The sequence below is a fragment of the Lithobates pipiens genome, unplaced genomic scaffold, assembly GCF_037356315.1.
Source record: "Lithobates pipiens isolate NorthernLeopardFrog02 unplaced genomic scaffold, aLitPip1_a1.2 Scaffold_13, whole genome shotgun sequence".
In the NCBI taxonomy this organism is placed as follows: Eukaryota; Metazoa; Chordata; class Amphibia; order Anura; family Ranidae; genus Lithobates; species Lithobates pipiens.
The window spans coordinates 138,160,728-138,184,838 of NW_027507718.1; the positions used below are offsets into that span (position 1 = coordinate 138,160,728).

At 47.4% G+C, this 24,111-nt stretch overlaps 1 protein-coding gene across 3 annotated transcripts in view; it reads left to right on the forward strand.

The window, feature by feature from the left end:
- PALM (paralemmin) overlaps positions 1-24,111 on the forward strand; it is a 118,151-nt gene that overhangs the window by 91,017 nt on the left and 3,023 nt on the right. For 2 of the 3 annotated variants that reach the window (XM_077475633.1, XM_077475637.1), the window contains exons 5-8: positions 1,268-1,388; positions 19,340-19,361; positions 19,495-19,554; positions 23,582-23,713. In XM_077475633.1, coding sequence (XP_077331759.1) covers positions 1,268-1,388; positions 19,340-19,361; positions 19,495-19,554; positions 23,582-23,713 — 335 coding nt within the window. The remainder of the gene's footprint in view (positions 1-1,267; positions 1,389-19,339; positions 19,362-19,494; positions 19,555-23,581; positions 23,714-24,111) is intronic. The other variant, XM_077475634.1, reaches the window with a different exon arrangement.

Consider the following 24,111-nt stretch of genomic DNA (forward strand, 5'->3'; position numbering starts at 1 on the left):
CAGAGTGGACACAGACACAACTTTCTCTCCTCTATGGGCGGTTGGATGTAAACACCTGACTGCCATCCAATCTGATCTGCCAGACCGATTTGGAACAGATCCCCATCTGTCTGTTTTTACCAGACAGGATTGGATCAGATGTCAGCGGGTGTCTGTTCATTGACACCTTCTGCTCCATAGAGGAGAATGTAGGGTCCAATCGGGTCCACCTAAATAACTAACAGGCGGACACAATCGTTCTGCCCGTGTGAAAGGGCTGTAAGTGTGTTTCATCTTTCAGTTCAGCTCACAAGAAGTGATAAGATTTTCTGGCAAATCAGTACCTGATTAGAGCCATAGGCTACAAAAAAGGTGGACTTGGAGCGCACAGTCTACCCAGATGTGTTGGAAAAGCAAATGAATATTCGCTTTTCTAACACTGAACCGCCTCTCCGCCAATTAGGAAGCGCGGGTCTAATACCCATCACCTGATTGGCTGAAGGCACAGGCACCCCTATTGGACACCTAGCATAACGGAAGAACAGAAGTGGAGGAAGCATGACCCGCCACTATGATGGTGTAAGTGCCAGGCAGACAGCAGGGGGGCGGGGGTCACAGTGGTGGCATTTGATGGGCACAAGTGGTGGCATTTGATGGGCGCAGGTGGCTGCATATGATGGGGCACAATTGGCGGCATTTGATGGCCACAAGTGGCGGCATATGATGGGCACAAGTGGCGGCATATGATGGGCACAAGTAGCTGCATTTGATGGGCACAAGTAGCTGCATTTGATGGGCACAAGTAGCTGCATTTGATGGGCACAAGTGGTGCCATTTGATGGGATACAAGTGATGGCGTATAATGGGCACGCGTGGCTACATATTATGGGCATAAGTGGCTGCATTTGATGGGGCACAATTGGCTGCATATGATGGGCACAATGACTGCAATTGATGGGCACAAGTGGCTGCATTTGATGGTTTGTTTGTTTTTCAGTATTTTTCAGTTTGTTTGCACCCCCCAAAAATTGGGAGCACCAGCTGCTACTGGTGCAATATATAAAAAAATTTTAATACAGTGTCGATAATGTTTCTACTATAAAGATAAGGTGCATGTATAATTTGACCTGCTGCTACTATTTATTATTTCATGTCTAACTGGCCAAAAATTATATAAATTTTTAGAACCTGATCAATATACATTAATTAAAAAAAAAAAAAACACTATACTTTGCATTTAAATCACATAGTTAATTTCCTATTAAAGAAACTCCTTTGTCTGCTTCAGGCTGGAGGGAGAAATTGAGTTTCTGGAGAGTGGCTTGTCCAGCACATCCACCAAAGAGAGCCTAGCAGAGGAGATGGCACATTCAGAGCCTGAGAACCAAGACACCGTCAAAATCCAAAAGGTGAGCCTCAACTTGCAAAATAGTCTCTGCAGTTTGCTGTGGCTAGCGATGTGTGCAGATCGGCATGTAAGATATGGCTGATAGTGGATAACAATTGTTTATCAATTGTTTATTAAAATCTTAGTACAAGCACTTGTAAACATCTGCACAGTCCTTCATTAATGTACCAGAATGCTATCCAGTATGTCAGTCTTTTATCTCTTTGTACAAATCATAAAAGGATTCTCTATAACTAAGAACTGAGGCGTGTTCACATATCTAACTTTTCCCAAGCCATGACTAGTGTAGCCCAGATATGACTCAGTCTGTTGTAACCAACCCTTTTACTCCGAGTCCTAACCCTTCAAACCCTTACCATTAAGAGACCACACCATTCTTTGGAGTAAAATGGCCACAACAGCCTTTATTAAAACCAAAAACAAATAAAACTCCAAATTTTAATTTTAATATTAATATCCTAAAACTTTTCCACAACATGTGGAAAACCACATATGATAAACAACATATGATAAACAACATGTTTTACCCAAATTTTTGTTGGTCAGTGACGGAGCTACTTTTTCCAAGTATACATATCTGTATACACACTAGGGGGCACTGCGGGACCTTTACCACCACCTTACCGGCCTCCAGCTGTGCCGCTCGGAGACAACCACTTTGTCCCGCAGTGCAACAAAACATTAACATCAAAATTTGATGTACACACCGGAGGGGCCATCTCCCGATGAGCCCCCCACCTACTTAACCACCTCTTTTTATGCTACCGTCACTGACCAACAATAAATACCGCCACAGCCGGAAGGGGTGAAACCTCAACCCTGATGGCACCCCCACACCCGCAGGGCCGCCCTAATACCCTCCTGCAGCCCCAAAGACCAAAGGTCGATACCCACGTCAGTGAGGTGGACCCCATCCTTCCGTAAATAGAGACCCACATTAATCTCCAATTCCTTATGGCGAATCACCAACCCCCCATCCCGTGCCAGAAAGCGCCCGACTACTTTATTCACCCGAATTCGCGCCTTATTCAGCCTATACACCGACCGAGCCATGCACCAAGCAGTCCGCGCCACCATGTCTGACCAGAGTATCAAGGTATCTGGGAAGGTCACGTGCAAGTACACTAGATCAGACTTGATGTCCGCTATCAGGTCCCTGACAGTCCGCACTCCCAAGTCATTGCCCCCAGCATGGATCACCAATACATCCGGTGGCCTGTCCAGCCTCGCATAACGCTCTACTTCCGGGACCACCCCGCCCCACAACATACCCGGCTTGCCCAGCCACCGTAGCACCGCCTCCCTCCTAGAGATACCCAACTGTCTCCCACCTGGTCGTGCGTCCCCCCTCCGGGCACCCCAACACACATAGGAATGCCCCAGGATCTAGACGAGGCGTGGAGGCCCTCCAGCTGAAAAGACAAAACATAACCCAACTGTCAGCGAACCAATAACATCCCCGTATCCCAAAACAGCACCAAAACACACAAAAAACCCCCGGTACACAGTGTTCAACCGTCCTTCCCTTTTTTTTTTTTTTTTTTTTTTTTTTTATTCACAGACCAACTGAGGCCGAATGTAAGAGCGGAATCGCTTAGATTCCCATCTACCCAACCTGCGCACCGCCGCCTCATCCAACCCGCACCTGGCAGCCTCAGTAGCCGCCCCAATGCGGAAGGAGTGTGAGGCGTATGCGGAACTGTCCATGCCCATCCGCCCCAAACATTTGCGCAGCACTGCCACGAACTGGAACTTCGACAGGTGCGACCCGTCCTCATGTACCAAGAAAGGCCCCTCTCCTGCGGGCCTCACCCGTACAAACTCCCCCACCGTCCGCACAGGGCATACCGCACACCCCGGGATAGCGTACAATCCCAACTGCACTCCCACTCCCCTTTGATCAGTTTTTGACCTCCGCAGCCGCACCGACACCTTATCCTCAAACACCTCGACATCCTGGTTACCCAATCCGCCCACCATCCGCCGGGAAGGGCTCACCAATTCGCCAATGCGAAATGCCCCAAAAAAGGCCAACGAAAAAGCGGCCAAAAACAAAACAACCTCATAAATCGAGGAACACACCGACTCCAGTTGCTCTCCCAACATCAACAAATTCGCAAACGTAATAGGCCGCCTCCCATCCTGCCTCCTGTGCCCCTTCCTGTACCCCTTCATGGCTTGCCGCACCCAAAAGTCCTTAGTCAAATCCGACATACCCCGCAGCTTAAACCAAAACGCTATGCCCGCCATCTTCTTGTCAATCGCCGAAGCGGACTTCCCCGCCTCCATATTCCTGGACACAAAGTACAAAACCAGCAACCGAAAATCGGTCCCGCCCCCACAACCCTCTGACTCCAAAATGAACTCCGACCACTCCTGCCATACCTTCTGGTACGCCGACCACGTGGACATACTCACTGATCGTTGTATCCACCGTGCGACGATTCCACCGCCAATTCCCAGATCCAATCCGGGCACGGCACTCCCTCCATGTGCGCCTCTGGCGCCAGGGCCCTGAACTTGTCCCACTGGAAGCGAGACAAAGAATCAGCTAGGGTGTTATCCACTCCCGGAATATGTACAGCATAGATAAAAACATTCAATTGCAAGCAGCGCAACACCAACTGTCGCATTAAACGTATGACAGGCGGCGAAGACGCCGACATGCTATTGATAACCTGCACTACACCCATGTTGTCGCAATTCAAACGCAGCTTCAGGTTCCGGCATGCCTGCCCCCACAATTCCAAAGCCAGCACCACCGGAAACAGTTCCAACAGCACCAAATTCCCTAAGAAACCTGCCTCCACCCACGATTGAGGCCACGGTGCCGCACTCCAACTTCCTTGAAAAAACGCTCCGTATCCCGTAGATCCCGCGGCGTCAGTAACCAATTCCACGTCGAAGTTGCTCACCGGGCCCGACATCCACACTGACCTGCCGTTGTACTCGGCAAGGAACAAACACCAAATCCGGAGGTCCTCCCTATGCTCCCTACTCAGCCGAATAAAGTGCGTAGGAGCCCGTACACCCGCCGTAGCGGCCGACAGCCGCCGACAGAAAACCCTCCCCATGGGAATGATACGGCAAGCAAAGTTCAACTTGCCCAGCAGAGACTGCAAAGCCCGTAACTGAACCTTCTTACAACCATGAACCGCCCTAATCTCCGCCTGCAAATCCCTGAGCTTCCCTTCCGGCAACCTGCACTCCATAGCCACGGAGTCGATCACAATGCCCAGGAAACTCAGCTCCGTCCGCGGGCCCTCCGTTTTATCGGCAGCCAATGGCACACCAAACTTCGCCGCAATGTGTTGCAACGTGGACAACAAAATCGCACACACATTGGACGACGGAGGGCCCACGCAGAGAAAATCATCCAAGTAGTGGATGACGGAATCCAAGCCAGCCACGTCCCGCACAACCCACTCCAAAAAGGAACTAAATGCTTCAAACACAGCACAAGAAACCGAACAGCCCATTGGCAAACACCTATCTACGTAAAAGCTGCCCTGCCAACAACAACCCAGCAAATGAAAACTATCGGGGTGCACCGGCAACAGCCGAAACGCCGACTCCACATCGGCCTTAGCCATCAGCGCCCCCTGGCCATAACGGCGAACCCAGCGTACCGCCGCGTCGAACGAGGTGTAAGAAACCGTGCAGGCCTCGGGGTCGATGAAATCGTTCACCGAACCCCCTTTCGGGAACGACAAGTGGTGTATCAATCTAAACTTGTTTGGCTCCTTCTTAGGAACCACCCCCAGCGGGGACACCACTAAATCGTCGAAAGGAACCTGAGCGAACGGCCCAGCCATCCTCCCCAATGCCACCTCCTTCGCCAACTTCTCAGTGACCACCGTCGGGTGTTGCATAGCCGACTTCAAATTACTCGCAATCGGGGGAATCACAGTCAATGTACACGGAATCCTAAAACCGTCCTGAAATCCAGCGTTGATCAACCTCGCTGCCGCGCTATCCGGGTATCTATTTAGAAAAGGCAGCATCCTTTCCCGCATCACCGGAGTCGTCCCTCTTGTTCGCAGGCTCACCGGCACGCTTTCCTTTCTTGAAGCACTTAGCGAGGGCATGTGCCCCCCCGCATCCCGAACATTCGTGCTTAAATCTGCAGCCACCGCCGAACTTGCAAGAGCCCTCGTTGAACTGCCAGCACACTCCCCACTTTCTTCCGGCCGGCGATCCCGAGGAGTTGCTACCCCCGGCCCCCCCTTGAAAAGACTGAGGCGGGGTCCTGGCCGACGCCATTAGCCGCATCCAGAGGCTAATATCCTTATGATCCCAGCGCAAGGCCGGGCGTACCGCCCTGCGCTGCCGAAACTGCTCGTCATAGCGCAGCCATGCGGATCCCCCGTAAACACGATACGCCTCCCCGATGGCGTCCATGTAACAAAATAACGCCGAACAGTGTTCGGGGTTCTTCTCGCCGACTACACTAGCAAAGATAGCAAAGGCTTGTAGCCAATTGGCAAACGTCCTTGGAATCAGGCGGTAACGCCGTTTTTCTTCGTCCTCCTTTTTCGTATCGTCCGGTTTTACCCTGTCCAGATTAAACTTCTCAAGAGGCAGCAAGGAGAAAATCTCCACATACTCCCCTTTCCAAATCTTGTCCCGGACATCCTGCTTTAAGTGGGCCCCTAACGGTCCCTCGAAGCACACATACACCTCGCAGTGCGCCGCATCCGCGATCCGCACGATGTCGGCTCTCCCAGTGGTCTCCGTGGTCCCTGACCCTGCCGCACTCACCTTCTCCGCCGCCTGCACCGCTGCCGGGACCGGCTGCGACTCCGCGGTGGAGGGCCCCTGTACACCGCCGGCGGCCGGCACCACGCCCACCGTGGACCCGCCCGGGGGGGCCCCAGTCGGCGCGGCCCCCTGACCACCCTCGAACTGGCCCACCAAAGCCCGCAGACCCTCCAGCAACGCCAGTAACGGACCCCCAGCACCCGGGACCGCAGCCCCACTCCCCACCCGCGGTTGGACAGGACCCGCCAACAGCGTAGCGGGAGGCACCGCCTCCCCCCCCCCGCCCAGCAGCCCCACCCAATAAACCCCGCAACACATTGGCAAAATCAACCTTTTCATGGGACTTACCGGGCTGACTGGGCGCCGCTCCAACAGCCGCTGCGCTGACCTCCCCCGCCGCTTGCTCTTCCACGTCCTCCGACAGTTCGCCCTCAGACCGACTCCCGTCATCTTGACTCTCGCGGAGCGGCAGCCCCTCCGGGGAGGTGCTCCTGGACGCCGGGCGCCTCCGCGCCCCGGCCCGATCTTCCGCCGGCGCCGAGTCGGCCAAGCGACGGCGCTGACCTCCCTTCGAGCACGCAGGTGGGCCGGTCCTGGCACCACTCCTGCCACGAAAGTCCTGTCCCCGTGCACACGGTGGCGTCCGCCCACCCACTGTGCCGTCCAGAGACCCGCAAGCATGATCCGCAGAGGCTGGAGCTGACGCTTCACTGGTGACCCCCCCCCCGCGGCTCGTGCGAAGCCGCCGGGGTGCCCGGCGTGTCCCGCCCGATGGCCGCCGGCTTCTTCCTCTTCTGTGCGCTGCGTGACATCCCGCCACGGACTCCCTTCGGCTCGTGCAGAGCTGCAGGGGTGACTGGTCCCGCTACCACCGGATCCGGCTCCCTCCCCTTCCCAGCAGAGTCCCGTGCAAACCTCCCACCCCTCCCCCTCAGCTCGTGCAGAGCTGCCGGGGGCGATACCAAGGAAGAGTCCCGTGCAAACCTCCCACCCCTCCCCCTCAGCTCGTGCAGAGCTGCCGGGGGCGATACCAAGGAAGAGTCCCGGTCCCCCCGCCCCACCCGCAAGTCCCCATCCCCAGCAAGGCTCCTGGCTGTGTGGCCGCCCCTTCCCCCTGGCACGTGCAGCGCCACCGGGGACGATAAGGTCGGGGATCTTCTCCTCCTCACCCCCGGGGAAGCGGCGCCATGTCGGCCCGTGGCCCCGCCCCCCGTCACGGGGCCGCGGCGTGCAGGCCGTCCAGGCCCCGCCGGGAAAGCTGGCTGGCTCCTCTTTGCTGGCGGCACCGAGTGATCCCCCCTCGGACTCCTGGCCCCCCGGGAAGGCCCCGCTATAGCCCCGGGAGAGTACCTTGATGGCGGCCTCGAGATCCTGCCGCGTGTTGCCGCGCCGTCCTCTCCAGCCCGTCCGCCATCGTCCTGCCGTCCGTCCTCTTCTGCCAGCACCGCCGCGACCTGCCGCTGCAACCAATCGGGCCCCCAGGATGCCGCCGCCGTTCTGAGCTGCTCCAGCAACGCCGCCGCGTCCGCCATCTGCAAACCGGAAAAAACGAGGAGCAGTGAAAAAACTGCCTCCTCGCGCGTTCTCCCTTCGACTGCCCGTTCGTAGCTCCGCCCCCTTTTTATATGGCCGCTCCCCTTCGTTCCTCCGCCCACCTGCTCTAAACCACCACCTTAGTGTGTCACTTGACACACTGTCATGCCCGGCCCTCCTCTACATTCCTCCCAGCTCCATTTTCGCTCCGGTCCTCTCTGTGTTGTCATTGTGGCCTGGTAGATAACACTCACATGTGCAGCTGTAAATTATGGAAATTATATTACTTTTGGCTTTTTACCTATTATAAATTAACCTAGAAGAAACATAACTACATAAATTTACTTGTCCTATAAGGTCATGTCCATATTTTTATGTGTAATATTTCTTCTATGTGATTAACTTGTGTGAGGGCCCAGTCATGGCACTTGGTTTAGGCTGCATTGATCAGTGCAGGCCTAATGCAATAAGAAGTCAAAATCCACTGTTTCCAGTAGGCTCAGTTTGCATCAACACAACACGCTGAAGCTTTTTTTGAAGCATTTTTCTAAATACTTTTTTTTTCTATGTGTGTTTTCACATACTCTATGTCTGCTTTAAAATGATAGTCTCTATCATTTCCATGTACCGTATATACTCGAGTATAAGCCGAGATTTTCAGCCTCTTTTTTGAGGCTGAAAGTGCCCCCCTCGGCTTATACTCGAGTCATCGCCGTCTGCCTGCTTGATCAGTGTGTCGAGCAGACAGACAGCGGCCATTCTACTATTCAAAAGCCGCGCCTCCGTCTGTGATAGGCGGAACACTCAATTTCCCAGCAGTCAGTGGTCCGCCTATCACGGACATCCGCTCATCCTCATACTACGGACGAGGATGAGAGAATGTCCGTGATAGGCGGAAAACACAGACTGCTAGGAAATTGAGTGTTCCGCCTATCACAGACGGAGGCGCGGCTTTTGAACAGTGGAATGGCCGCCGAGGCGCCGACGAAGAGCGGCGATCCTGGCATGGCAGAAGGACGGAGGCTCGGCTCGGGACGGGACGGAGGCTCGGCTCGGGACGGGACGGAGGCTCGGGACGGGACGGAGGCTCGGGACACAGGTAGGCTGGACACACAAGGCTGCACGGACACACACGGCTGCACGGACACACACGACTGCACGGACACACACGGCTGCACGGACACACACACAGGGATGGATGGACACACACACAGGCATGGATGGACACACACACAGGCATGGATGGACACACACACAGGCATGGATGGACACACACACAGGCATGGATGGACACACACACAGGCATGGATGGACACACACACAGGCATGGATGGACACACACACAGGGATGGATGGACACACACACAGGCATGGATGGACACACACACAGGCATGGATGGACACACACACAGGGATGGATGGACACACACACAGGGATGGATGGACACACACACAGGGATGGATGGACACACACACAGGGATGGATGGACACACACACAGGGATGGACGGACACACAGGGATGGACGGACACACAGGGATGGACGGACACACAGGGATGGACGGACACACAGGGATGGACAGGCATGTCTCACCCTCGGCTTATACACGAGTCAATAAGTTTCCTAGTTTTTTTGGGGTAAATTGGGGGCCTCGGCTTATATTCGGGTCGGCCTATACTCGAGTATATACGGTACTTCCATCTGACGTACCTGGTTGATCCTTCCAGTCACCTTTATTCCTTCTTCTAAACTGAAAACACAAAGCACAGAAGCTGATCTGTGTTTGCCTGGTCAGTTTTCATCCTTTGGCTGGCCATTCAGAGGTACAGGACAGTGTGCAGACAAACAGCATACTGTATTGGGTGGTTTGTACAGCCACCACACCCTCCACCTAATCATAACCTGCCTCTGGCACACACCCCCTCTCAGGCTGGGTTCACACCAGAGCGATGCGGGAACGCCGCAAATCCGCGGAGTTTTCCCGCATCGCATGCCTCACGCCGGCAGTTCACACTGCCCTATGCGGACTGCTGGGAGTGTCAGTGAAATGCTAATGACACCCCCAGATCAGTTCGCATATCGCAGTGCGATCTGCAAACTAGGACAGGAATCGGATCGCATTGTGTGAACACCCATGCGATCCGATTCTGCTGCGGACCAAAAAAAGGGTCCTGTGCGAGTTTGCGGCAGGTGCGATGGCGAATTCAGCCATACTATCTGTATGGCTGAACTCGCATCGCACAGAGATCGGATGTGATTTGCACTGCAGTGCGGTGCGAATCACATCCGGTTCTCGCTGCCACAGCGGTGTGAACCCAGCCTCAATCTCAGCTTGCCTCTTAAACACACCCCATGCTCAAGCACAGCCTGCATCTTGCCTGAGGCTGAACATAATATCGAATACAGGAAAACATGTGGATAGATTTACTAAAACCAGATCACCCAGAATCTGGTGCAGCTGTGCATAGTAGCCAATCAATTTTAGCTTGTTCAATTAAAGTGGAGCTCCACCCAAAAGGGGAAACTCTGTTAGTTCGCACCCTCCCCCACATAACTGCCACATTTGGCACTTTTTGGGGGGGGGAGCAGGTACCTGGTAGTTCTGACAGGTACCCACACCCACTGCCGGGTTGGATCGCTTCTGCGATCTCCAAGCATTTCCTGCCCCTCCTCCTATCCCTCACTGCCTTCTGGACACAAACAGGTCCCAGAAGACGATGGGACCATTAAAAAATCACAGCTTGACTCACGCATGTGCAGTAGGAAACCAGCTGTGAGGCCTGGAGGCTTCACTGACGGTTTTCCATACTTACAAAGTCGACGCCTGCATCCAAATCCAATTGACGAATTGGCTCGGGGGTGCCAACATCTTGAGATCCCTGGACAGGTAGGTGTCATATTAAAAGTCAGCAGCTACGGTATTTGTAAATGCTGACTTTTACTTTTTTTCCAGAGTTCCTCTTTAAGCTTTGACATTAAATCCTGGAAGCTGATTTTTATGCAGAGCTGCACCAGATTTTGCACTCTCCAGTTTTAGTAAATCTCCCGCTGTATATCTGCACAGTGTCCTGTGACCCCACCCTCCGCTATCAGCAAGAAGAGATGCAAGGTCACATGACAGAACTTTGTAACCTTGTAAAAAGGGTAAGACAGATCATTTCTGAAACTAAGCAAACAAAGTTATGGTGTCTGCATAGTTATAACTGTATTAGAAAGTGTCTGTAACATTGTATGTTCACAACTACTTTAAAGTATGGAATGTTATGCTGTACAAAAAGATTACTCTAACTGGGTTTGTTTTCTATAGAACAGTCAAGTGTGTAGCATATACCTCCCATCACAGGATGTGACAACCACTTTTCCTTATCTTATCACAGTGATTTAGTGCTTCGGGACATGTTCAGACTGGCAGAATCATCCCTACTGGCTGTCATGCATAATAGTTTTGAGTTCCTGTCCTTTCTCTGCTTGGCACCACAGAGGGTAGACTTTGAAGTTAAAGCAGTATTAAACCCAAAAGCAAACATTTATCATATTGCTGCTTATCTAGTCTAAGCCTCATACACACAGACGTTTTTAAAAATGGGCTGTAAAGCTAGTAACAACACCTGGGAAAAAAACAGCGTTAAAAACGCGATTTTATTAGCGCTTTGATTTGGTGTCAATTCGCGTTCAACAACGTTTTTAAGCGTTACCACTAAAACGCGTTTTAAAAAAAAAACATACCTCTGCTATTTTCCACTCTCAAATTACCCACATAAACATTTTTACAGCTTAAAAATGCTGCCGATAAAAAACGTCGGTATATCGTTAATGCGTGTTTTTGAGCGTTTTTGCGCTTTTTTCAGCATCAGCGTCAAAACTGCTCTAACGCTGGAGCCTCTGAAGGCGCTGGTCCTTGTTTTTTTTTGGAGCTTAAAAACGGCCATGCCTGTTACAGCTCAAAAACGCCATGGTGTGTATGAGCCCATTGAATAACATAGAGTTGCCTTCTTAACCACTTGCCGACCGCCGCACGACGATGTACGTCGACAGAATGGCACGGGCAGGCATAAGGGCTTACATGTACGTCCTTGCCTGCCCGCGGGTCGGGGGCCCGATCGGGCCCCCGCCCGGTGCCTGCGGCGGTCGGTATTCGTTTGGGAGCGATCCCGGACGAGGGGACGGCCATTCATTCATGGCCACCCCCTCGCGATCGCTCCCTACGAATGAAAATGTCCGGTGACATCACTTCCTCTCCTGTAATGTAAACACAGGAGAGGAAGTGATGTATTCTCTCCTCCGTGTCGGTATTTTTCGTTCCAGCACCGAGGAGAGAGCATCGGTGAGTTGCACAAGCACTACACTACACAGTAGAACATGCCAGGCACACTCACACCCCCCCTTTACCCCCCGATCACCCCCCAATTACCCCTGCCCCCCCAGTCACAGTGACACCAATTGCTTTTTTTTTTTTTTTTGCATTGGTGTCATTTGTGACTGTAATAACTGTTAGGGCAGTTAGGGTTAGCCCCCTTTAGTTCTAATGTGCCCCCCTAACCCCCCCAATAAAGGTTTAACCCCGTGATCACCCCCCGTCGCCAGTGTCACTAAGGCTGGGTTCACATTGCAGCGGTTTATGAGAACGAATGTGATTCGCACCGCACTGCAGTGCAAATCACATCCGATCTCTGTGCGATTCGAGTTCAGCCATACAGATAGTATGGCTGAATTCGTGTCGCACCCGCCGCACCCGCCGCAAATTCGCACGGGACCCTTTTTTTGGCCCGCAGCAGAATCGGATCGCATGGGTGTTCACACCATGCGATCCGAGTTTGCAGATCGCACTGCGATATGCGAACTGATCTGGGGGTGTCATTAACATTTCACTGACACTCCCAGCAGTTCACATAGGGCAGTGTGAACTGCCGCCGGGAGGCATGCGATGCGGGAACCCGCCACGGATTCGTGGCGTTCCCGCATCGCTCCAGTGTGAACCCAGCCTAATAAGCGATCATTTTTCAGATCGCTGTATTAGTGTCACAGGTGACGCTAGTTAGGCAGGTAGGTATTTAGGTTCGCCGCAGCTTTTTATAGCGCCAGGGACCCCCATATACTACCGCATAAAGCCCCCTGATTTCCCCCTAGTTAACCCTTTCACCAGTGATCACCATATAACTGTTACAGGTGACGCTGGTTGGTTAGTTATTTTTTTATAGTTTCAGGGCACCCGCCATTTATTACCTAATAAAGGTTTAACCCCCTGATCACCCGGCGGGTGTCATTTGTGACTGTAATAACTGTTAGGGCAGTTAGGGTTAGCCCCCTTTAGTTCTAAGGTACCCCCCTAACCCCCCCAATAAAGGTTTAACCCCGTGATCACCCCCCGTCGCCAGTGTCACTAAGGCTGGGTTCACATTGCAGCGGTTTATGAGAACGGATGTGATTCGCACCGCACTGCAGTGCAAATCACATCCGATCTCTGTGCGATTCGAGTTCAGCCATACAGATAGTATGGCTGAATTCGTGTCGCACCCGCCGCACCCGCCGCAAACTCGCACGGGACCCTTTTTTTGGTCCGCAGCAGAATCGGATCGCATGGGTGTTCACACCATGCGATCCGAGTTTGCAGATCGCACTGCGATATGCGAACTGATCTGGGGGTGTCATTAACATTTCACTGACACTCCCAGCAGTTCGCATAGGGCAGTGTGAACTGCCGCCGGGAGGCATGTGATGCGGGAACCCGCCGCGCATTCGTGGCGTTCCCGCATCGCTCCAGTGTGAACCCAGCCTAATAAGCGATCATTTTTCTGATCGCTGTATTAGTGTCACAGGTGACGCTAGTTAGGCAGGTAGGTATTTAGGTTCGCCGCAGCTTTTTATAGCGCCAGGGACCCCCATATACTACCGCATAAAGCCCCCTGATTGCCCCCTAGTTAACCCTTTCACCAGTGATCACCATATAACTGTTACAGGTGACGCTGGTTGGTTAGTTATTTTTTTTATAGTTTCAGGGCACCCGCCATTTATTACCTAGTCTCACTAGTGTACCCATAAATTTAGGGGTGGCTACTTTCCAAAATGGGGTCATTTGGGGGGGGTTTGTGCCATCTTGGCATTTTATGGCCTTCAAAACTGTAACGCCCTTAGAAATCCTGAAGGCAGTGCTTGGTTTTCGGGGCCCCGTACGCGGCTAGGCTCCCAAAAAGTCCCACATATGTGGTATCCCCGTACTCAGGAGAAGCAGCAGAATTTATTTTGGGGTGTCATTTCACATATGCCCATGGCATGCGTGAGCAATATATCATTTAGTGACAACTTTGTGAAAAAAAAAAAAAAAGTTTGTAATTTTCCCGCAACTTGTGGCAAAATATAAAATATTCCATGGACTCAACATGCCTCTCAGCAAATAGCTTGGGGTGTCTACTTTCTAAAATGGGGTCATTTGTGGGGGTTTTGTGCCATCTTGGCATTTTATGGCCTTCAAAACTGTAATAGGTAGTGAGGAGTGAAGTCAAATATTTACGCCCTTAGAAAACCTGAAGGCGGTTCTTGGTTTTCGGGGCCCCGTGCGCAGCTAGGCTCCCAAAAAGTCCCACATGTGTGGTATCCCCGTACTCAGGAGAAGTAGCAGAATTTATTTTGGGGTGTCATTTCACATATGCCCATAGCATGTGTGAGCAATATATCATTTAGTGACAACTTTGTGAAAAAAAAATAAAAAAAATTTAAGTTTGTAATTTTCCCGCAACTTGTGGCAAAATATAAAATATTCCATGGACTCAAAATGCCTCTCAGCAAATAGCTTGGGGTGTCTACTTTCTAAAATGGGGTCATTTGTGGGGGTTTTGTGCCATCTTGGCATTTTATGGCCTTCAAAACTGTAATAGGTAGTGAGAAGTGAAATCAAAAATTTACGCCCTTAGAAAGCCTGAAGGCGGTGCTTGGTTTTCGGGGCCCCGTACGCGGCTAGGCTCCCAAAAAGTCCCACATATGTGGTATCCCCGTACTCAGGAGAAGCAGCAGAATTTATTTTGGGGTGTCATTTCACATATGCCCATAGCATGTGTGAGCAATATATCATTTAGTGACAACTTTGTGTAAAAAAAAAAAAAAATTATTTTTTGTCATTATTCAATCGCTTGAGGCAAAAAAATAAAATATTCAATGGGCTCAACATGCCACTTATCAATTTCCTTAGGGTGTCTACTTTCCAAAATGGGGTCATTTGGGGGGGTTTTGTACTGCCCTGCCATTTTAGCACCTCAAGAAATGAGATAGGCAGTCGTAAACTAAAAGCTGCGTAAATTCCAGAAAACGTACCTTAGTTTGTAGATGTGACAACTTTTGCGCAAACCAATAAATATACAATTATTGACTTTTTTTTTACCAAAGACATGTGGCTGAATACATTTTGGCCTAAATGTATGACTAAAATTGAGTTTATTGGATTTTTCTAATAACAAAAAGTAGAAAATATCATCTTTTTTCAAAATTTGCGGTCTTTTTACGTTTATATCGCAAAAAATAAAAATCGCAGAGGCAATCAAATACCATCAAAAGAAAGCTCTATTTGTGGGAAGAAAAGGACGCAAATTTTGTTTGGGTACAACATTGCATGACCGCGCAATTACCAGTTAAAGCAGCGCAGTGCCAAATTGTAAAAAGACCTCTGGTCATTTACCAGCAAAATGGTCCGGTCTGAAAGTGGTTAAGCAGCAAAAAAAGCTCAAAAAAGCTGCTGTAAAAACGTCCGTGTGTATGAGGCCTTAGATGTAATGGCTATGTTATTTTTTCTTTATGCTTTCTTTCTTTCATTTTAAACTGGTGATCCAGCCAGTAAGTCTGTTGTTTTTCAAAAGAACAAGCTCTCTTCCAGATGTATTAGTTTACAGAGATGCATTTAACACTGACAGGGGTGGTCACAATGATCATGTAAACCCTTTATTCCAAAAGAGTAAAAAACTGTTTTCTGTAACTGCTTATAACGTATTAGCTGGAGTTCGGCTTCAGTTTATTCGTGGATTTTAAGTCTACCAATACAATTAACACTACCCTCCCTCCAAGATTGACCATGCTGCTGTCCACTGTGCCCCCTGTTCTCATTCATCCAGAGTAGAGGATCTCTAATACAGGAGGTGTTACTGGCCAGATCAGCAGCTGGCAACAGAGGAAAAAAAAGCCTAAAAAAGGAAAACGAATGCAGCCATCATGTCTTATGATTGGTAAGCTGTAATTCATTACATATTTGGTTTTGGGTTTCAGCAGGCTGAAAAAAAGAAAACTATACAATTCCTCCATCCACACAAATGAGGTGAATGAAGGAACCCCACTGCCAAGACATCATAGGACATTGTTGTCTGGCTGGGCCAGAAAATAGTATTTTCAATGTAAATACATAAGATAGCTGGTTGAGTAGAGCTATGTCTCCTCTTAGTAATAAGTGGGATTACAATAAGGTAATGATAGAAAAACAACTTGGCAGTGTGTGGGCATCAGGCTGTACAAAACACTGACAATAATAGTAGTAATAAACGTCTTCCCTTTGCTCAGTAATTATAATACTGCCCGATAATAGGCATACATGACAAATGATCAGTCTGGGGGTTGGCATTTTGCAGAAATCCACACACTATGATCATTATTTGATGTTTTGTAATTAAATACACATTTTTCATTTTTGTTATGAGCCCTGTGTATGTCATGGGTTGTGGGTGTTTCTGCAGATTGCTTACTTCAAGACTCTATTATAGCCTTTCTCAACCTTTTCAACACAGAGGAACCCGTGAAATAGTTCTCTGGTCTCGAGGAAGCCCTGCTAAAAATGTGAAATCTACAACTCATGATACATTAGTGTGATGGTCAGTGGGAGGAATAGTCCTTACACTTGTGGTCATTGGGAAGAATTACCTCCTTACAGATAGCGAAAAAGATCAATGGTGTCAGTGGGACTTATCTGAGAGGCAAAAATTGCCCAATGCTGAAGGAACCCCTAGCAACCTCTGGAGGAACCCTGGTTGAGAATCACTACTCTATTACATTGACATTTGGAGAATATTGCCTGCTGAAAAATGTCCTCCCTTTATTAGTAACTCACTGGCCAGTTTCCAGTTTGTTTGTTTTTTTTAATACGCCTGTGATACCTTGGCCCAACAACCTTTTTTAAAGTCCTTTTGTTAATAAGTGAGTCCTTACCTAGCAAGACTTTTTAAAACACTAGACAGGATCATTTGTTGGTGGCTTTCTGTTAATATGATTGGTGGGGTCTATTGATTCTTATTCCCCCCCCAGCACCTTTCAATTACAATACCCTCTGTAATTCCTATTTGTGCTGGAGACCACACTGGACTGGTTGTGGGTAGGTGGGTGGTTTTGTGAACACGTAGGAAGGGATCCTTACCACAGGTTGTGCTCAGTCTTTGATAATGGTAATGAAACCTCATGGGGTTTGGGCTGCTGCCTCTTTGGTACGGCCTTATGGCTGGCTTGATGTACTTGTCACTACTTACAATAAACACCTTTTAACCTATCTTCCGATTCTTTTTTTGGAACCTGAGTTCTCCTTCCTTCCTACTTTCTCAACTCTGTTCCTAGGAACAGCGAGTGATGGCATAAATACATCACAGCTTGCTGTACTGGGTGGAGTTGGGAGTCTGAGACTCCCAGTCTGACCCACAAGTTTACTCTATACCGATTGATTGATAGCTCAGATTCCTGGTATATTTGAGTGCATGTATCTGTGGTCCTTCAGGGACCTCTGTTTATTAGGCACATATTGCCCAGTGACCGTGCACACCCTGCACACTATCTCTGTGTAAGTGAGCTATTGCAGCTTGTATTACATTATTACAGTATTACATTATGGAATTTCTTTTCCTTCAACCACGGATTTAAGAAAACAAAATTCACCAGGAGCAAAGAGAAGTGGAAGCAGTAGAGAAGTACAGATCTGCCCTCTGCCTGCTTCCTCTTGTGAGTGTCTGTCCAAACACTCATCAGAGGGAACCTACTACTACTACTTTCACCCTTCTGCTCAGCTGGGAGGGAACAAGGAGGCAGCTTCTCTGGGCTAAGTGTCTCTTTGGTAAGTTACTATATAAATACCATATAGATGCATCGTCAGACCAGGTGGCGATCTGCTGCTAATACTAGTACCACATTTTAGTGGAGATATTGGTTTATAGGGCACAACATTCTACAATATTCTTGCAACAAAATAATAATTTGTGATTTTTGCCACATCACGTCACAGATCTTTTTCAAAATAGCTGCACTATGTTGTTTATTTGATGAATATTAAGTGAGCATCACATTTGTGCTAAAAACATGTCAAAATAACAGTAGGGCCCACTGTTTTTTGCCTGTTTACTTGTGTTTTTTCTTAACGTTACCTGCTGTACCTGTTTATGTCAATTGTTTTTACTTAGTATTGCTTCTGTGCGCTGCCGACTTTCCCTGGAATTCATAAAGAGTGTTGTACACTCTTCAGAATTCCATCGCACCTCTGCAGGACAAATGTTGGTGCTTGTGTCAGATTCATGTATCTCTCAGGGACAGTTACATTCATTACTCACAGGAGGCAGGCACTAAGGCCCATGTTTCCACCCAGACTCTCTAGGAGGAGTTCAGTAAAGCATTTACAACACTTTTCTGGCAGGAAGTTCCTTTTTGCAATTCCAATGGGTGGTGGCAGATTCGGGTAGTTCTTATTACTGCAACCTCCTACCGACATTTCCTATGATCGTGGGAACCACCTAGTGACCATAATGCTGTATTTTCCTTAAATACCTCAATAATGTGACATCTTACTTAAAATCAGTGGCAGCCCATCTATTAGAGGCTGCCCCCCCCCCCCCCCCCCCAGCCATGCTCCAGCCTCCTGATGTAAATACAGGGTGCCAGATGCATCGATTCCAATGGCGGGGAGTGTTTTTTTGAAGCACGTGATTAGAGCCAGAAGCTCCAATAGGCTTCAAAAAAGGGTGATCTCGGAGCGCAGAGCACTGCACCCGATCCCACCCAGTATGACAATAGCAAATGAACATTTACTATTTTCACACTGATCCTCCTCCCATCACCCTATGGCCTGAAAGATGTTGTGATCCAAATGGCCACCAGGAGGAGGAGGGAGGAGAGGCTGGGGAACCGAGATCAGCACACTCGGAGCACTGCCCGTGAGATTTGGTAAGTGCTGCCTCTGACTTACTGACTGACCAAAGGGGTGGTACCACCCGTGACCTGGCCGGCCAATCGGGTGGGGGGCTTCAGTGCTGTTCATGACCCGTGGATGGTTTGCCACCTCCCCCAAAAAAAGACACCAGCCACCACTGCTTAAAACTAAGATTCCTGGATCAACTCTATCACTCACAAAAAAAAATAAAGACTCTAAAGAACCCAGCCAAGCCTCAGCTGTCCTTATTATTCCCAGCTGCAGCTGTCAAAGGGCTGTGCCACAGGTAGGACTATCCTTATTTTGATATACAGAATTAGAATTTGATTCAGGAGTTCTTCCTTTATCAGAGGCAACAACTTTTCCTGTATTTCATTATCTTCCTGTAGAATTTGCCAAAATTATTTTGATGGTTTCATTTTTTCTGATACGTTAACCTAATGTTCACTTCCCTTTCTGATGAACATGCGAGGATAAAGTATTCACTCTCTTTTTTTGTTTTTCAGACCATAGTCCATGCTGGAAGGGGTAAGTTCAGTTTGCTTTTCTTTTACATGTGGCACATCATTAATTTCATGAGTAAAGGCAAATAATTGCTTAAATTAATTGAATACTTTGCCAGTTGTTCAACCTAAACAGTATCAACCTTCTATGTCCTCAGATCAGAATGCTGTACAGTCCCCGGCAAAGAAGACAGATAGTCCAGATATGATGAGAGCAGGTGAGTTCCAGAGTTCACCGCCGATGTTTTGGCACCTTATTCTATGCTGGGCACCCCTTGGCTTCCACAGCACCCAGAAAAAAGGCATGGCTGAGCTTTACTTGCTAATACCGACCTAGTGAAGATGGTTAGCACTTGAGTTGGTGGTATAAGCAGTGATGATCTGCAATAATATATAGCAAGCAATCAGAAACGAATGCACTGCAAACTGGCAAGTAAAAGAATTCTGAGTGTTTGCTATCTTTTATTGCACTTTGTGGTTTATGCCTTCTATTATAAGACAGCCTTTGCAAAGCAATTGTAATGACACATGGCAAGAGTGCACTGCCACAAAATTAAAGCAAAATTCACACATACTAAAAAATACCATGGCACTTCATTGCTAACTAACATAGTATTAAAGTGTACCTGTCATGCCATGTTTCTGTTGTTGATGCATTTGGAGCAGATTGATAACTATAGGTGGTAACTTTTAATAATATAAAAGAAGATGAAAAGAGTAGTAGGACTTTAAATTAGGGCTATCACTGCAAACAGGTAATGCATAAGGCATAAGATATTATAATTTTATTGTTCAACTTCATGTGAACAATCCATAATCTGCAGATACACAATATGTTTTAGTTCATAATAAAAAACAAAGATATGCAAAAGAGCTGGCATATGAACAGAAAATACACATACATATAAATGACATAATGCTTAATAGAGATATTATACATAAATGTGACCACGGACCATTATATGAAAAGTAGATGATATGCTAAACTTGACAAGGCACCCTAAAAAACTCTACGCATTTCATGGCTCTTGTCTTGACCACTCATCAGGAGTTAGGTGCAAGGATAAACTATGAAAAATAAATACACAGAGTATACAATATCTGTTATTTTTTTGAATACTACCCTAAAATAGCTTTTAATAATAGCATACATTGATAGATGAGGACAGTGCACAAATTACGTTTCTGTTCTAGTTCTTCTGTACACAGTCATTGCTGTTCAGATAAACAGCAGTTTACTGTATATTATCAAAGTATCTGTTGATCAAAAGTACTATCTACTTACCTGCTCACTCCTGTACTGCCTATATCCTCTGCTGGCCTTCCCCAAAAAAAAACCTTGTGGTTATGGAGAGCATATGCCCATAAAATTCCCTCTGCCTCTCCACAATGCAGTTCTGGGCCTGAGTAACCAATTGCCTGTAGAGGTTAAATAAGCAGCAGGTTGGAAGTCTCAGTCTGCATGAGCTATTGGCAGCGGGGACATTAGCAGTAGTTAATCCGGTTGAAAAAAGACACTGGCCCATCCAGTTCCACCAAAAAAAAAAAAAAAAAACACATGAATAGAAAACCTCCATATACACTATCCTATACCCACAGTTGGTCCAGAGGCAAGCAAAGAAACCCCAAAAAAGCATGATCCAATTTGCTACAGCCAAGGAAAAAGTTTCCCCCCTGATCCCCCAAGAGGCAATCAGATATTCCCTGTATCAACTTTACCTGTAAAGTTGGGTCTAATTACCCTTGTAATAGTGGTTAATAGAAAAGAAAAGTAAAAAAATATGCACCTAAAATAGTAAAATACAGTATAATGAAACAAAGCTTAAAAATTTGGTGAGCTCATAAAGATTTTGATTATCCCTGGTAATCCCCCGTTAACCGCTTCCAGACCAGCCGCCGTAGTTTTACTGTGGCAGGTTGGCTCCCCTGAGCGAAACTACGTTACTGTACGTGGGCTCGTGGGGTTCAGATAGCAGGCGCATGCCCGCTGCATAGCGGGGGTGCCAATGCTTGTGGCCGACAGAACAGGGATGAGTGTGTGTAAATACACACTCCCCTATTCTGTTCTGACAGGAGTGACTGATCGTGTGTTCCTATTAGCTAGGAACCACGATCTGTCACTTCCTGTAGTTAGTCCCTCCCCCTTCAGTTAGAATCACCTCCCAGGGAATACAGTTAATCCCATCACCGCCCCCTAGTGTTAACCTTTTCACTGCCTCCCTAGTGTTAACCCCTTCACTGCCAGTGACATTTTTACAGTAATCAATGCATTTTTAATCGCACTGATCGCTGTATTAATGTCAATGGTTCTAAAAATGTGTCAAAATTGTCCGATGTGTCCACCATAATGTCACAGTCACTATAAAAATCTCAGATTGCCACCATTACTAGTAAAAAATAATAATAACAATGTTATAAATCTATCCCCTATATTGAAGATGCTATAACCTTTGTGCAAAGCAATCAATATACGCTTATTGTGATTTTTTTTTTTACCAAAAATATGTAGAATACATATCGGACTAAACTGAGGAAAACATTTGTTTTATATATTTTTTGGGGATATTTATTATAGTAAATGTAAAAGAAAAATAGTTTTTTTCAAAATTGTTGCTCTTTTTTTGTTTATAGCACAAAAAATAAAAACTGCAAAGGCAATCAAATACCACCAAAATAAATCTCTATTTGTGGGAAAAAATCTCTAGTTGTGGGTACAACATGGCACAACAGCACAATTGTCAGTTAAAACAATGCAGTGCCGAATTGCAAAAAGAGCTTTGGTCAGGAAGGGGATAAATTCTTCTGGGGCTGAAGTGGTTAAACTTGGTAGAGTCAGCTTTGGTCTTATCCTGGGATTAACAATAGTGCTTCATTTAAATAAGCCTAGCCATCTGATTGCCTTTTCCCCCAAGAATGATGATTGGTCAGGGCAGGGGCAGACTGACAATTTATGGGGCCCCCAGGCAATCAGAGATTATAGGGCCACACAGTATACACAAACACACACACAGTATACAATCACACAGACATGTTTCTATTGCCGGAGAAGGTACTGGAGAGGTGGGGCAGCTATAATCTCTGGATGTCGGTAAGGGACATTTCAAAGACAGATGTAAAAAAACCACACATTTTTTACATACTGTCCCTGGTTTTACTGAGGCTGGCAACCTTGATGGGGCCCCCTAGTGGCATGGGGCCCTCGGGCAGTGCCCGAGTAGCCCATTGGTCAGTCCGCCCCTGGGTCAAGGGCGCTTGACCCCATTAGGAGAAATAACATTATTTACTGGATTTGGCAAGGCTATTTCCATACTTATGGGTACTTTTAGGGCACCCATTCATAGCAAGCAAGGCAACATTTTCCAATATGGATTATGAAAATCAGGCTTTTATCACAAAGATGGTGGAAAATCTGTTTGTGAGCAGGCACAAGCACAGATTGTTGCTTTTCTATGGGGAAAAGGGAATGAAGCATTTAGCTCAGGTTGAAATGGAGAGAAGATAGCAGTAAGTACCAGCAGCAAAAACTAGAACAGACATATACCCAACTGCCATTCCCCATTCTACTCAGTGGAATATTGATAATATTGTAAATATTCTGGCTGCCCTAAAGATGATTATTACAATTTTTTATTGTTCTATTACAGGCAAGTGACAGGTACTCTTTGCATTTGACCATTTTCGGTATACTTGCTATAATTTTTTTACTACTGATTAAGTAAATACTGCTTCTGAACAATTCATTACATAATATGCACTAAAATGTTAACATTTTGTCACTGCTCTGGTATCAGTTGTCGGTCTGTAACAATAATGAACATTGTAACAAAACAAAGAATTTGTAAAAGTAATTTAATAAACTTGAGCGAAAATTATATTTTATTTTACACAGCTCTGTATGCTTTATTTATTCTTCTTTCAAATGAATTATAGCCGATCTGGATGCAGTGGCATAATGTCACAACATGTTAACATGCAGTAATGACAATATGAATGCAGTTATACCAAGTAGTGGATCACAGCTGGCTGTTGCTAGCCCTGTTGTCCTCACAGCATGATCAGGATCCTGTGCTGGGGATATAGCAAACCAAGGAATCGGCCACATTGTCTGCTACCTTTCTGCTTCGCTACTTTCATTCCGAGCCTGGTTTCCCTACTATGTTTACCTGCTTGTTGCCCCTCCGCAGGGCGGTGGGAGGGTTTTGGGGTGCTGTAAAATTTAATGTTGCTGTCCTGTTTGTGTCCCAGCCATGTACTCTGTGGAGATAACAGTAGAGAAGGACAGAATCACAGGGGAGACTAAGGTCCTCTCTAGCAACACTGTGCTCCCCAAAGAGCACCTGCTGCAGGGGGTCAAGGTGTATGAAGATGAACAGAAAGGTAGGGTTCTTTAGAAAGATGGGTTTTACCCTCCTCAGAAACACTGGTAATTATGGGTACAAATATATAACATATTGTCAATTAAAGACATTTTCTTTCTCCTTCTGGAAGTCTATAACAGTCTGCGTCAAGATGCCAGGGCAACTACAGATGATCCGGGATTTAAAGTGGATGGAGAAGCCTTTATGAAGTTTTTTTCACTTCTTCTTTTCTTTCATTTCATCAGACTACTTGTCCATGATCTTGTGAATTTTATATATAATATACTTTCCATATATATGTATATATATATATATATTACTGTTGTCTTTTTGTACACATATTTGCACAGTCTAATGATTATATATTTAAGCATTACGGTAGGCTGTTTACACACATATCTGCATACATACATACAT